Source organism: Haliotis cracherodii, unplaced genomic scaffold (genome assembly GCF_022045235.1).
Source record: "Haliotis cracherodii isolate W230 unplaced genomic scaffold, xgHalCrac1.p SCAF_9, whole genome shotgun sequence".
NCBI lineage: Eukaryota > Metazoa > Mollusca > Gastropoda > Lepetellida > Haliotidae > Haliotis > Haliotis cracherodii.
This window is the reverse complement of record NW_027266343.1, coordinates 9,045,697-9,061,709: the sequence shown is the minus strand read 5'-3', so window position 1 is coordinate 9,061,709 and position 16,013 is coordinate 9,045,697. Positions and strand designations below refer to the sequence as shown.

At 41.1% G+C, this 16,013-nt stretch overlaps 1 protein-coding gene across 3 annotated transcripts in view; it reads right to left on the bottom strand.

Moving 5' to 3' along the window:
- Positions 1–25: 25 nt before the first annotated feature.
- LOC139452162 (cytochrome P450 2U1-like) overlaps positions 26–16,013 on the bottom strand; it is a 40,375-nt gene continuing 24,387 nt past the window's right edge. For all 3 annotated transcript variants that reach the window (XM_071233513.1, XM_071233512.1, XM_071233514.1), the window contains exons 3-9: positions 12,419–12,864; positions 10,987–11,120; positions 8,316–8,528; positions 7,381–7,504; positions 5,615–5,880; positions 5,019–5,146; positions 26–2,651 (exon numbers count right to left, since the gene is read on the bottom strand). In XM_071233513.1, the coding sequence (XP_071089614.1) occupies positions 2,444–2,651; positions 5,019–5,146; positions 5,615–5,880; positions 7,381–7,504; positions 8,316–8,528; positions 10,987–11,120; positions 12,419–12,836 (1,491 nt within the window). In that variant the 5' untranslated portion in view covers positions 12,837–12,864 and the 3' untranslated portion in view covers positions 26–2,443. The remainder of the gene's footprint in view (positions 2,652–5,018; positions 5,147–5,614; positions 5,881–7,380; positions 7,505–8,315; positions 8,529–10,986; positions 11,121–12,418; positions 12,865–16,013) is intronic.

Below are 16,013 nucleotides of genomic sequence, written 5' to 3'. Positions count from 1 at the left end.
TACGCTGTCAATGATCACCGAGTGATTAAATCAGAGTATATATACAAGCTGATCAGCTACGCTGTATAACAGTGAGAAAAAAGTAGTTAAATCAAAACTTTGACAAGATAATTGGCAGGATTCACAAACAACCAATTAAGTCGGCTGCGACCAATTAACAACTAAGATTTAATAAACTCAAGACTCTAATGAGTGAATAACCTCAACGGGGTTAGATAGGGAGAAATACACACTTAGGGCCTATCGCTATATACAAATATTGTGTGGCTTGTCCTATGTTAAAGGTATAGTTTTTTCATGTTCGTAATGTGTTCAGCGAATAGTTGGTTCAAGACGGAATGCGGGGTCAGACCCACACATGAAAACAATGTATATATAATACATACCTTGGATTTCACAAGTCATTTTAACTTAGATAACCCAAATAATCGAACCGTGAATACGAAACCGTTTTGTAAAATGTCACCCGTGAAGATTCCGGGGTAGAATAGGTCTTCAGCAACCCATGCCTGCCATAAAAGGTGACTATGCTTGTCGTAAAAGGCGACTAACGGGATCGGGTGGTCAGGCTCGCTGACTTGGTTGATGCATGTCATCGATCCCAATTGCGCGGGTCGATGGTCATGATATCAATCACTGGATTGTCTGGTCCAGACTCGATTATTTACAGACCGCCGTCATATAGCTGGAATATTGCTGAGTGCGGCGTTAAACAACAAACCAACCAATTCAGAGATCGACGTTGAATAGTGTGATGGGGAGAGGGCAGGGATATTTTCGTGAATATCCTTTTAGTCAAAACAGCATATGTACCTATCCACACCACATTATTTTTCAGAATATTCATCCTTTCACACCCAAACTCCAATTCATCCACCCCTTTAATTTCAAATTGGTGGTCGGTAAGTGGTCACATCCACCCAATTGTCCAAAATTAATATTTGTTCCGTTACTCGCTTTTCAAGTTGCTCTCAGGTCGTGGGTTCGAATCCGCCCTCATTATGATCCCCCGTCGTGTCACTAAATGGTGAGCATCTGCGACCTAAATCACTTGTAGTGTACACAGTGTTTATCATCCAAAACTGGCTCCCACAGGAGATATCGCTTGGATGAGACACTGTAGATATCGCTGCAATGAAATGACATCACAATGCTTTGCAGACCATTGTGACATCACTGGTTACCATGACATCACAATCAAATGACATCACTAATGGCTCTGCTACTGAAGCTGTTAGCAGTATTTTTTACACTGAAGACACTGCTAATTACTGTCTACAAATTGAAAAAGTTGAAAGAATGATGTTGGATGATAAAATAAATCTCACCCGAGTGTCTTTTTATATCAAATATATCAACACTCGTTGATAAAAGTGGCAAAAATCCTCGGCAAGCCTCGGAATTTTTCCACTTTTATCAACTCGTGTTGATATATTTGATATCAAAAGACACTCGGGTGAGATTCGCTAGTATTGCTCTGTTGGTTCGATCCGACATTTAGCTAGTAAATTAAACTACGAATCCTCCGTATGATAAACACCTTTTATTTCAGGGTCACACGCTGACAAAGCATCGCGATTGACAAGGGCATTTCTTTCCAGTCAACTGTTTTCTTGCCAAGGTATTGCAAAAGCATAGCAGTAAGGGCCTGTAGCTCACCTGGATAAGTAGCTTTAAATGTCAACAAAGATGGCCAATTAGCATTGCCATTCTACTGTCCTCTTCATAAATACTGAGGACTTAAAAGTAACAGTAATTTCTACAGATGTTCACACAATATGATGACATCAAAAGAAGAAATATAGATTAACAATTTCAGCTTTCTATACCTCAAACAATTTTTGGAATGTCCCCCAAAACGGAATATATGTACTGCAAATACCATTTTTCATTATGAGTGAGTGAATATGTTTTTACGCCGCTTTAGCAATATTCCAGCAATATCACGTCGGGGGACACCAGCAATGGGCTTCACACATTGTACCCATGTGGGGAATCAAACCCGGGTATTCGTCGTGACGGGCGAACGCTTTAACCACTAGGCTACCACACCGCCCTGTTTCATTCATTTCAGTCAGGTGTGCTCATTAACCTGGCAGTTATGGGTGGACAACGTATTACCTCCCCTTAGACCACAGGATTCGGAGTCACAGTTCGTTCAGATTCCACCTGAAACGACCTTCCATGGAGGTGTAACAGCGTAAAAGATCCAATTGTGTAGGTTACAAGTCTTGGTTAGCATGTAGAGTTACTGACTATCTACACAATCACACACGTTCATTTAAGCGAGGGAGTAAATGATTACTGAGTAATATTCAATCGTCGTAACGTTCTGTACACAAGTTAACTTAGACGTTCGAAATAATGCATAACCGTCGTGAGTTCACAAAATCATGAAATCTGTCCAGAAATTGCATTCAGTCACGTTTTCAGAAGTCCATTTTCATTTCATGCGGAGCCGTATCTTATACGCTGGTGTTTTCAGAACAATCCCCTGCCCATAGAGCCGTGGATCGGGGGGAGGGAGGGGCGATGCCTCATCCTCTACGATGTCGAAATTCTGCAAGATATTGGCCACACAAAGGAAGGTACGGAGACGCGATAAACTCTCCCCAGGACAGGACCTCTTTCCAAGGCCGAATGGAATAACACTGAAATAAAAGTTTCTGGTCGTTCAATACAAATTCCTGTTCAATGGATCAGTAGGGGTAGCTCATGATCTCATTAAAATTGCATCTTCTATTCCGATACAATTCCTCTCTTTGTGAATATCCATAGGAGGTTGTGTCAGCTAAACCCTAAAGCAGCTAATTTCCCAGCAAATCATTCTGATTTGTAAATCAGATTTCTTTACCTCGTTTTAGAAAACTGACATTCACGAAGTTGAACACACGTTTACTTCATTCTGACTGTGTATTCAGATCTTCACGTAAAGAGGTACCGTATGGGAGTAAAGAACCTAGGATTAATGAAATGAAATGGCTCATGTTTGGATATTGTTTTATTTAAGAAATCTACCCTGAACACTTTTTTCCCCCATCAAAGTTCACTTTCGACCATAGAGTTTTGTTATGATCATGGAAATGGTTGATTCACTGTTGTTAATTGTACTGAATATCCCAAAGCTGTTAAATAAACTGTTTATTATTGCTTTGAGATCATTATATGGGACAAGTGGCTTGTCCAGAGCTCCATGCTTTGAGGTACCTGCTATGCAAACATGGCTGTGCAACCAACAAAAAGCAAGTTCACATTGACCAGTAGGATCGTTATGTCGTTCAAAGATCTCAAGCATTTCCATGTGACTGGCGGAAATGCTTTTAAATGCCCGAAGGCAAAAGAAAAGAGCCTGAAAATATGATAAAAACAAAGCTGTTAAAATAGCGTAGGCCACCGCAGTGGCCATTGAGCTCTTGCCTGCGATCCTGGAAGAAAAAGTTTAAGATCCAGTGACACTGGCATTTGCTCTTTGGTACAATCCTTGGATCTGTCAAAATGGATCTGTGAGAATCATATTTTGAAAATATTTGCATATGGAGAATCTGCATCTAAGTTTCTTTAAGTAAATGAAAGAAGTCCACTGAGCAGTCCTTGTTTTAGCCTCTTAATACCGAGCGCCAGACAGGGTAACAATCGTCTTTTGGTATAACGCGGCCGGGGATCGAACCACGGACCTTCCGCTCTCCGGGCGATCACTCTACTACCAGACCACGGATACGGTCTTCATTGTGATTCAAGCTTGGACTTACTGTAAAACAATTCCCCACAAAGAGGATTTAAAGCTGAGTTCGACTGATTATTAAACACTTTACAAGCTTGGACTTACTGTAAAACAATTCCCCACATAGAGGATTAAATGCTGATTTCGACTGATTATTAAACACTTTACAAGCTTGGACTTACTGTAAAACAATTCCCCACATAGAGGATTTAAAGCTGAGTTCGACTGATTATTAAACACTTTACAAGCTTGGACTTACTGTAAAACAATTCCCCACATAGAGGATAAAAAGCTGAGTTCGACTGATTATTAAACACTTTACAAGCTTGGACTTACTGTAAAACAATTCCCCACATAGAGGATAAAAAGCTGAGTTCGACTGATTATTAAACACTTTACAAGCTTGGTCTTACTGTAAAACAATTCCCACATAGAGGATTAAATGCTGAGTTCGACTGATTATTAAACACTTTAGTGATACATTAACAACTGAGATCCTAAATGCCCCAAGAGAGAGTCTCAGGTCTTGATGTACTGAGTCCAATATTTCTACAACTTTAGCAGGCTCGAACCGTAAACAACTGAGCCAAAATGTGAACGTTTAAGTTATATCATTAAATGATTTTGAACAAGTGCACAATGAAGGATAGGTGAAGCGAAATCAGTTTAACGTCGCGTTCAAGATTATTTCACTTTAATAGCAAGGTCCATGCACATTTGTGTGGTTGCTTGTACTATAACTTACTTTTCTTTTAATGCTAGCCCATTTTTATCATGCATTGCCACTAAGACACAATGCTTCAGTTTAACATGGATACCCCACTCAGGCACAGTTTACTGACTTCGAGTCGACTCTTGCCTTCATCCCCTTAATGCCGAGCACCAAGGCAGGGTAACAACAAGTACCATTTTTCAACGTCTTTTGGTTTGAAGTAGTCAAACGGACCTGGCGCTCTCCGGGCAGCTTGGCTATCTATTTAAACACGGAGGCGGTCTTACATAATGAAGACATGACTATCTTATAGATTCAGCATACAATTCGTAAAACGGGATCTCAGTTAGATTGACGGTATCACGATCAACGGCGTGACAAGCATCTGGCGTAATTGATCAATGAATTGTATTCAGTAACATTTACAATCGGTGAATAAGACGGCCTTGTGGGATCACATCAATAAAATATCTTACCGACGGTGTGACAAGCATCTTGCGTAATTGATCAATGAATTGTATACAGTGACATTTACAATCGGTGAATAAGACGGCCATGTGGGATCACATGAATAAAGTATCTTACCGACGGCGCTTCTCGTGTTCGCTTGAAAGAAGAGCGCCGTTTTCGTCGAGGAATCTCTCAGGGATGTAATCAAACGGTCTCTCCCAGAAATCCTCGTCGTGATGTATTGACCATACATTGTAGAGGACCTGTAAAACACGTGGATGAACAGTTCAATCAACCAATCAACCAATCAATCACCTACTCAACCAATACATGCTACTAATGGTTGGAGGTCCATTTTTAAGTTCAAGTTTTAAGATGAATACCCACCCCACTCAGACACATAATACTGACTTCGAGCCGACAAGTCCTTGTTTTAGCCTCTTAATGCCGAGCGCCAGAAAGGGTAACAACAAGTACCATCTTTTAACGTCTTATGGTATGACGCGGCCGGGGATCGAATCCGGACCTCCGCTCTCTTCGCGGATGTTCTGCCACTAGACCACGGAGGCGGTCTGCAATCATGTGTATGGCCACATATTATCAGCTTACATGCAGTGTGATGGAACAGTACAGTGTCCTTATACTATTTCAACGATATCTGAACTGTCTATATATTGTTGAAATGTTCTCGCTGGAACAAACGGCAGGAAATCATATGTTTGTCTACTTACTGCAGTATCTTTGGGTATCTGGTAACCATGGAAATCAACATCCCGACTTGTCGCGTGGAATGGTGGCAGTGGGAGAGGCGTATACAACCTCATATGTTCCAACAACGCAGCATTGGTGTAGGGGAGGTGTGCTTTGTCAGGAGCTGTTATTCTTGACCCAAGGGGAATAACTTGTCTGATTTCAGCCTGAATATTCTGCTGGACACCTCGATGTGTTGCGATGAAAAGTAATGTACTTAGAAGCGTCTGTCGTGTAGTTTCAACGCCTGTATAATGGACATAAAATAACATTTGCTGTTTTCTTATTACAATTCCTGATAATTTCATACACAGGATATAATTTCTGTCTAGTGAGTGAGTGAGTTGGGTTTAACGCCGCTTTTAACAGTATTCCAGTTATATCACGGCGTGTCAGCTTAATGTGGGAGGAAAGCTCGGAGTGATGCAGGTCTCAGACGTTTACCACTTCGGTGAAACCCACGAGCACGGGTATGGTGCTGACAAACCTAGAAACATAATCGGGGCGTACCGGGATTCGAACCCACAATCATAGGTTTCTGGCGTTCCCAAGGGACGCGACTCTGCACAGCGACTCTGCGCTGCTTTAAACAGTATTCCAGTCATATCACAGCGTGTCAGCTTAATGTGGGAGGAAAGCCCGGAGTGATGCAGGTCTCAGACGTTTACCACTTCGATGAAACCCACGAGCACGAGTATGGTGCTGACAAACCTAGAACCATAATCGGGGCGAACCGGGATTCGAACCCACAATCCTAAGGGACGCAACTCTGCACAGCGATCCGCGGCGCCTCAGACGACTGGGCCACCCGTGCCCCCGCAGTAGTATCGTAGAATTGCAAACCAGACAGACCTTAGTATCAAAGTGAACACAACACGTTTCTTTATTTCTTAATGAATTATCTCCCCTGATTTTGTTTATGCTTGTTATAAAACATTTTAAAAACTTGATACTAAGGTCCTAACCATCACGAGACTTGAATGGTCAAATAAAACTAACGATACCAGATGGGTGTATGTATGCTGTGTATATTATGTGCATTGTGTACCATACAGATCATCCAAGGCATTTTAATCATTATGAATATGTATATTTATTTGGATTTAGAAAACATGTACTTTCAAGAATCTACAAATACATATTACCCCAAACACCATACCAAAATCCAAATTTACTTTTTTGGCATAAGACAAAGATTAAAGTTTGTTAATACTTTGTTGATGAAGGGTATGATTTCTTGATATGTCGAGTTCATGACTGAAATTAGATTTTGTGTGATTGTAGTGTGTTCCCTGAAGACGATAGCTCATTGGGCGTCCGATGTTCGCCCATTTGCTGCAACAATTTCATAACCTGTGTCAATGATTGAACTTTCAAAATTATTTGAAAAAACTTTCCTAAAAATGCATAGTTGAAAATTAATCCATGGCGGACACCACGTAAAACGAATAATCAAGGAAAAGTATTTATATTCATGATCATTTTATATCGTGAAAGCAATTAAAAGCTATTCGTCGAGTCTTTTCGAGGAAAATGGCAACTATAACTTCAAGTCTAATAATCTCTTGCTCTAATAGTCACGTTACCATAAAAAGTGTATGTGCATTTTGTACTACAACAAAAGCGACAAAAAACGATAAGCGGTCATGAGTTATTACTTATAATTCTTTCAGAAAATCTTTCAGGATTTCAATCGGTGGACTAATAATCTGAAAACTACAGTTGTACTGTGTGATGCTTTAAGCACCTGCTGCAATCAGATCAGTAACGATGCCCCTCATATCTTCCTCATTGATTTTGCCGCCGTCGTCCAGTTCCACGTCACCAGACAGCAACTGCCCCATGATGCTTTGTTCGGCAATGCCTCCCTCCTGCAACACGTCTAGAATACATGTGGAAGATATTTCCAAATTTGAGGCATCGGTGATGCAATTCCATATTTTGACTTTGACAACTCATTTTTCCCTTTTTTTCAGCTGAACGATTGACTTACCTTTGCATGTGTTTGCAATGGATGTCATCGTTGGAGCAAGATTCGCTTACATTTGTCGCGAACACCTTGTATCATCACAATTTGATAGTGGTCCATGCATACATGCTTGAGATAAAGTCGGAATCGTGCAATGAACTTTACTAAAAGCAGATGTGTCTTTATATGATTGTGGAAAGGATTTTGTCGCTTTCATTGGATGAATGGTATTTAACGATGCATATATACGGGCCTGTAAAAATCAAAATCAACGCAATCTGCCAAGCAAGAGAACCTGACTACCCGATCCAAATAAATCGTCTCTTATGATAAGCAGTAGAGTTCTTACAGCTCAGAGTTATTTGTTGTTTTGCAATCCCAGTGGTGAAATGTTTTTGTTCTAGTTTTTTCAGGAACAATTTACATTGTATCAGAAAAAAACACCGTTCATAGACTTGGACATCGAACCAGAGGTTTTGGAATCACGGCAAAACGCTTGACTACCCCGCCGACCCAGTTTTAAACCGAATGACACAAATGCTTTGGAAAAATGTTTTGTGGACGCATAAATGAAAAACATTTTTAACGCAAACGTAATAAAGTTCAAAAACACTTTATCTTAAAATCAACCGTTTAATTAAAGCGCGCGCAACAAAGAATTGTACCGTTAAATTAATCAACACTAGACATTTAAAGAAGAAATTAACACTTACAGAATGTTCTTTGCGAAACTGGCCTATGATGTCATCTATACACACTGACAACTTTTTGCAAGATCGCCCGGTGTTGTAGGGGAAGTACCGAAGCAATGGAAACATCTCTATCTCAGGGCTATTGCCGGGATTTGCCAGGCTGGACATGTGATCGTCGATGTTTGATATTCTCTCCATCACATGATCATACGTTTCCCGACGTCTTCCTGTCAGCTGTCATGGAATCCAACACGTTCAACACATTCAAATATACCAAACCGATTGTGTGTTTGTTTGTTTTTGTTTAAGGCCGCACTCAGCAATATTCCAGCCATATGACGGCGGCCTGGACCAGACATTCCACTGATTGACATCATGAGCATCGATCCATGCAATTGGGATACGATGACATGTATCAACCAAGTCAGCGAGCCTGACCACCCGATCCCGTTAGTCGAACGTGCGACAAGCATAGTCGCCTGTTACGGCTAGCATTGGTTGCTGAAGACCCATTCTACATCGGATCTTCAGGGGTCACGAAACCCTTTTAGTTAACAGTTCTGTCATGCAGATCTGATTTTGTCAATTTTCATTTGAATATTTTTTTTGTGTTGCCGCACTCAGCAATAGTCCAGCTATATGACGGCGGTCTGTAAATAATTGAATCTGGATCAGAGAATCCAGTGATTGACATCATGAGCATCGATCCATGCAATTGGGATACGATGACGTGTAATCAGACAACTGACCGAGCCTCATCGCCCGATACATTTTGTCGCCTCTTGCTACCATATTCCTGATGCAAGGGAGTTAACTGACTATTAAAGTCAAGTTTCCACCCTTGCAGAACTGGGCTGGGATTATGAAGTTATATTTTGGCTGGACTAACGAGTCTATGCATAGTCCAATCAAAATCGCGTAACGAAATCGACATCCAGTTCGTAAACTGCCGTGCAGATTTCGGTCGATGGCAGGATTTGGAAAGCATATGTACCGCAAACTGGGCGTCAACAGATCTTTTCATGTTTTTAATCAAGGTGCTCACGTGATTTGGTGCACTTCGCGAAGTAATTCCCGTTTTATGACAATATAGATTTTTATTATCGTTCAGATCGTCCTGACTGGGTGGATTGGTCAATAAGAGGAACATAGAAAGGACATAACTTGTAATAGCCACTGGTGGCGCTACGATCGAGCCCAGAAATTCCAGGGTAGTTCCAGGGTTGACACAGGACTTTTACAGTCAAGTAACTCCCTTGCCTCGGGTAGATGCTTACTACAAGACCATTGAAAATGCTTTGGCTGCATTTCTGAATATTAGTTAAGAATCTTTGGTTGGACGAGGAGTCATGTAATGTCATACTTTTGTCACGGTACATTTTGAGAATGTTATATGGTCAAAACACAAAGGTTGAAACAAGAGTGGTAACAGCGCGAAAAACGGAACATGTATAGAGCCCCACTAATTGCATAATTTTCCAAATATAATTACATTTTCAACACAAATGTCTGAGCAATAAGGTTAACTTCTATTATGGCTTCCGTAGCGGAGAGTTAACTGCCCGACCAAAAGCAACATGCACAAGCACTTCACTGTGTTATTTATAGCTGAACTTTTAAACGTAAAGAAAGTGAATCCTGGCTATAAACTGATGACTCGTTTCTTCATCCGGGATAATGTAAGAACAAAGGCGTAAATCCACGAATTATTATTTCCACTGGAAACTAATAAACTACTACTGCATGTATAAAAAAGAGCGCACCATTTGACGAAGCGTAAGCGATTGTACGATCGCTTCAAGCCGCGAATAGCTGGAATATTGCTGATGCGGCTTAAAGCAACATTTACTCACTCACTCACGATCGCTTCTGAACTATGGGATCTTGCGCAAGTGACCATTTAATGTAGTTGGAACACACACACACACACACACACACACACACACACACACCGGGGGGGGGGGGGGGGGGGGGGGGGGGGGTTGGAATAGTGGGGTCCGAGGCTTTTTGCGATGTTTTCTGAGAATGTGCAATGTGTATCTGTGTGGTCAGTAGAACAAGTTTCACACCTGAAGACTTTATCCGTAAGGTTCCGGCACTTGCAATGACTGTGCTGATAGAGGAATCATATTGCACATATTATTGTACGGCAGAGATCGTATTTGTTCAAGTCATACCAACATACGTTAAACGATGGTACTTGTTGTTACCCTGCCTGGCGCTCGACTTTAAGGTATGGCCTGGTCGGCTCGGAGTAGGTAAACTGTGTCTGTGTGAGGTATCCATGTTAAACTGTGGTGTGGTTAGGTGAACAATTGAATTGCCTTTGCATGTGTTTGCCACCGGTGTGTCAGGATACGCTCATCTTTTCGCGAACACCTGGTATCATTACTATTTGATAGTGATTCATAAACACATGCTCGTGATATAGTCGGAATCGCACAATTGACCCTGCTTTATGCAGAGATTTCCATTTGATATAGAAAGGGTTTTGTTGCTTTATTTATTTGTGGGCTTAAAGTAATGAATGAGCACAAATCCGGGTAAGTACATACACTGGAATGCCATAATCTTGAACGCGACGTTAATCGCTATTTTTACCTCAACACAATCCATGAACGGTACGTCAGACAACCTTTCTTCAGTTTGGCAGAAAAGAAAAGAATTAAGAAACGAGCAATTTGTTACTTACAAGTATCAAGATGGTGTTGGCGACAAACATGTGAATGTCCTCGAGAGGATAAAAACTTTCCGTGCCATGATTCTGGAATCTTTCAAGCAGATGGTCAGTTTCCCGGTATATGATGTCGTGAGTTGATGAGGACTCTAAACAGACAGAAGATGCAGCTTCACACAATGGACACCCAACATACTCGTATTAGGATAGCATCTGTCTGTACTATTTCCCAGTTGGTTCACATTCAATCGAGAAAGCCATATCAATAGGCGAGACTGGGAGGAATGCGTCAGGGACCAGTTCATACGTTAGGAGTCAGACACAAATCCTTTAATTCCTTAATTCCTTTGAGACAGCATTTAAATAACCATTTGAGTTGAGTGCTTGATTAGTTTAGTTTTAAATATACAAAATTGAGAAATCAGATAAGTTGAACTTGTCGGATGGAAAACTTGCATGGCGATATGGTGAGTGTGTTTGGCGTTATGACGAGCAAGTAGACATGGTGTTTTGATGAGCGAGTAGGTTTGGCGTAATGGCGAGCAAGTAGCTATAGGCCTGGTGTTATTTATGAGAGAGTAGGTTTGGCGTTATGACGAGCAAGTAGACATGGTGTTTTGATGAGCGAGTAGGTTTGGCGTAATGACGTGCAAGTAGGCCTGGTGTTATTTATGAGAGAGTAGGTTTGGCGTTATGACGAGCAAGTAGACATGGTGTTTTGATGAGCGATTAGGTTTGGCGTAATGACGTGCAAGTAGGCCTGGTGTTGTTATGAGCGAATAGGTTAGGCGTTATGAAGAGCAAGTAGGCTTGGTGTTGTGATGAGCGATTAGGTTTGGCGTTATGACGTGCAAGTAGGCCTGGTGTTGTTATGAGCGAGTAGGTTTGGCGTTATGACGAGCAAGAAGGCTTGGTGTTGTAATGAGCGAGTAGGTTTGGCGTTATGACGAGCAAGAAGGCCTGGTGTTGTTATGAGCGAGTAGGTTTGGCGTTATGACGAGCAAGAAGGCTTGGTGTTGTTATGAGCGAGTAGGTTTGGCGTTATGACGAGCAAGAAGGCCTGGTGTTGTTATGAGCGAGTAGGTTTGGCGTTATGACGAGCAAGAAGGCTTGGCGTAACTGAATGAGTCAGGGTTTATAACGCTGCTTTCAACAATATTTCAGTTATAACACGACATGTCAGATTGATCGTACATGAAATCCATCAGGGTGGGTTAGGTGCTGACAATCCCTAGGATTCGAATCCACGACACTTAAATGTAAGGCAGGCAACTTTTCACGTCACTTTCCGACACTTTACGATTTGACCGTTAGACAAAGTATATCATTCGACCACACTAAATATATTTATGGACCTAACATGAGGGTAAAGACAATTCGTACAAGCCGAGTTTGACTAATCGACTGTAAATGCACACGAAGATAACAGTTATACAGGAACGCTCACCGATTCCATACAACCGAATAACCTTGTGCATGAACTTCCGTAGTTTGACCACTTTAGGCGTGTAAGGTTGAAATATGACGTCACTTGGTAGGATATATTTTCCAAGGAATAATGGCGGCCTTGATGCAAAAACTTCTGCAAGAGTAGTGGCAGTCAACGCCTCCTTCACAAGATCAAATGAGTCAAGTACAACCACGTTGCGACCAAAGACATTTAGACGGAAAATGCCTTCAAACTGTTTTCTGAATTTATCCAAGCTGATATGAAGCGAGCCTATCTCGATCTGGTGAAAGTTGCCAATGATAGGAAGACCGGGAGGTGCTGGGGGGAGGTTGCCTTGGTTCTTGCTTCTCCAGAAGAGGAATTTTAAAGACGCTACAAGTACACATGCTGCTATTCCGATCAGGACAATTTCCATGTCAGCGGCGGTTGGTCAACAGTGAAATCTGGAAAGGGAAAGCAGATCACCACACCATTTTGTATATTTTGTACATATCATAACACCCTTACAAGCGTATGACAAAAACGCCTCCGTGGCTTAGTGGTAGAGCATCCGCCCAGACAGCGGAAGGTCGGGGTTCGATCCCCGGCCGCGTCATACCAAAAGACGTTAAAAGATGGTACTTGTTGTTACCCTGCCTGGCGCTCGGCAATAAGGGGCTAAAACAAGGACTGGTCGGCTCGGAGTCAGTATACTGTGTCTGGGTGGGGTGTTCATGTTAAACTACGGCATAGTATCTCAGTGGGCTAGCACTCTAAAAAATCCGAACTAGTACAAGCAGCCACACACACACGTGAATGCACATCGCTATATGAGTGCAATAATTTTGAATGTGACCCTAACAGCAGCGAAATCAGATACGCTTTCATTGCTACGAAAACCCCTGACTTGACACGATAATCGCAGTTTTGAATTGTAATTGTTAAAACAGGTGACTGTGGATTGCAGACATTATCTGATCATTTTTTGGCGCTATGTTTCGTTCCATGTGATTGCATATATTACCGATGTTTTTTTCTTTTTTTCGCCAAATGTATTTTGTAGATGATGGTACAAGTACGTTTGAGCAGACACCATTAGTATACCAATATACTGTTATCTCACGTATGCGTTTCATTATAAGAGCGAAGGGGCGGTCGGGTAGCACAGTGGTTAAAGCGTTCCCGGACCCGGGTTCGATTCCCGACATGGGTACAATGTGTGAAGCCCATTTCTGGTGTTGCCCGCCGTGATATTGCTGGGATAGTGCTAAAAGCGGCGTAAAACCATACTCACTCACTCACTTATAAGAGGGAGCTAAAGTTTGTCTTCTAGTTGTTTGCTTCTCGTTTTCTGAGTTTTCATTCAAACTGTCATTTCAGGTTTAATCTGACCGCTCGGGTAAGGGTGTCCGTATTTTTGTCTTCTTCCTTTCGTCAATCGGCGCTGTTGAAATGTATGCCCCGATGTGATAAAAAATATACTCCTAACCATTGCACACTCATAAACAACCCAGGTCATTTTCAGCAGCTATATTTATTACAAATTTATTTCCGAAGCAAAGCCACTCCACCTCCGTCATAAATTAATTTAAAGACAGGTGCAAAGTGTTATAAACTTTACAATGTCATAAAATAATTTACAAAGTTAGTGAAAAATACATTTGTTTTATTTATGATACAGTAAACTACGGTTATAACGAACACGCTTATAACGAACTGACGGATATAACGAATTTATTTTTTGGTCCCTGCCATTGCTGTATATATGCTGTATATATACTTATAACGAACTACGGTTATAACGAATTAAAATTAGCAGTCTCTTCGAGTTCGTTTTAATCGTAGTTTACTGTATTACATAAACACAAAACCAAATATGGATGGCCTAATTCCAGTGTGGGAGGATCAAGTCACTCCCTCAGGAGCCCAGCAATCCCCATTTACAGGATGAAACACTTCTCAGGATGAAAATACCCTCCTTATAATTTCTGCGGACAGCGCCCACTTAAATTCTTTATTATACATTTTGGATATGATTATATACAAAATCAAACTTCAACAAAAACTATTCTAACAATGTAAATAATAGCATCTGTTCTTAGGAAAACACTATGTATTGTTTTAGTGGAAGAACTCTACTCGGCGCTAATAAGTGGTGCTATTTGGTGTGTGATTGGATTAATGTAAGGTTGGATTAAGGTGAGGATTCTCTTGTAAACAGAACAAATGTTCTTCATATATAAATCCACTGATGCTTGAGAGGAGGGGGGTGTCGCATTCATATTGAGTCGCATCTTTGGCTAGGGGCCAGAGGTCGCATTCGTTTGGAGACGCATTAATTTCACGATTTACAGTAACTTATACAGGTTTTTATGGGCATGTTTTTTTCATATAACGGGATGTCGACAATCGTCTTGTAAAAAATGGAGGATTCTACTTCTAATAACCTTTATCAGGTGTGTGCAATGGTGCTTAAATTGTTTTATTCCACTAAGAAATGATAATTTATTATGGTCGGTATTTCATCTTAAAAAACATAATTTATATAAAAATATCAAGATAGATTTAATCTTGTTTGTTTGAACATATTTCAGTTATTCCAACAGTGACTCGAATACATTATATTTCCTTTAACGTTGATTCCTCAAATGGACCCCAAAATACGGATAATTACATTACCGATACTGAACACATTAAAATGTCATGTCCTGTAAACGATATGATTCTGTGGCATAAACTGGCAAAAAGTTACAAGTTGTATGGACTAGGCATTTCTGGTATTGAAAGAATTAGTTGCTTTTTCGGCCTTGGGATAGTGGATCCGTATAAGAAACGCCTTAGGAAACTTAATCCGAGTTTTCTCCCCGAACAACGCTCCACTTCCGGCGCGTATAATCGGAACAAAACATGACAAATGAAGAATACGCAGCACAATTGTTTAAGAAAAACTTTATTTTTTGTATCGACGTGCCAGGGGCCCTGCTTCAGATTAACCATATTGCGTTAGAGAGTGAGTTGGGTTTAACGCCGCTTTTAAAGGTATTTCAGTTATATCGCGGCGTGTCAGCTTAATGTCTGGCGTGCCCAAGGGACAGCGATTCGCTGTGCAGAGTTGCGTCCCTTGGGCCAGAAACCTATGATTGTGGGTTAGAATCCCGGTTGGCCCCAATTATGTTTCTAGGTTTGTCAGCACCATACCCGTGCTCGTTGGTTTCATCGAAGTGGTAAACGTCTGAGACCTGCATCACTTGGGGCTTTCCTCCCACATTAAGCTGACACGCCGCGATATAACTGAAATACCTTTAAAAGCGGCGTTAAACCCAACTCACTCTCTAACGCAATATGGTTAATCTGAAGCAGGGCGCCTGGCACGTCGATACAAAAAATAAAGTTTTTCTTAAACAAATGTGCTGCGTATTCTTCATTTGTCATGTTTTGTTCCGATTATACGCGCCGGAAGTGGAGCGTTGTTCGGGGAGAAAACTCGGATTAAGTTTCCTAAGGCGTTTCTTATACGGATCCACTATCCCAAGTCCGAAAAAGCAACTAATTCCTTCAATACCAGAAATTTCGAAACATTAAACTGTAAATAATTAGAAAACAAATAAAGCGG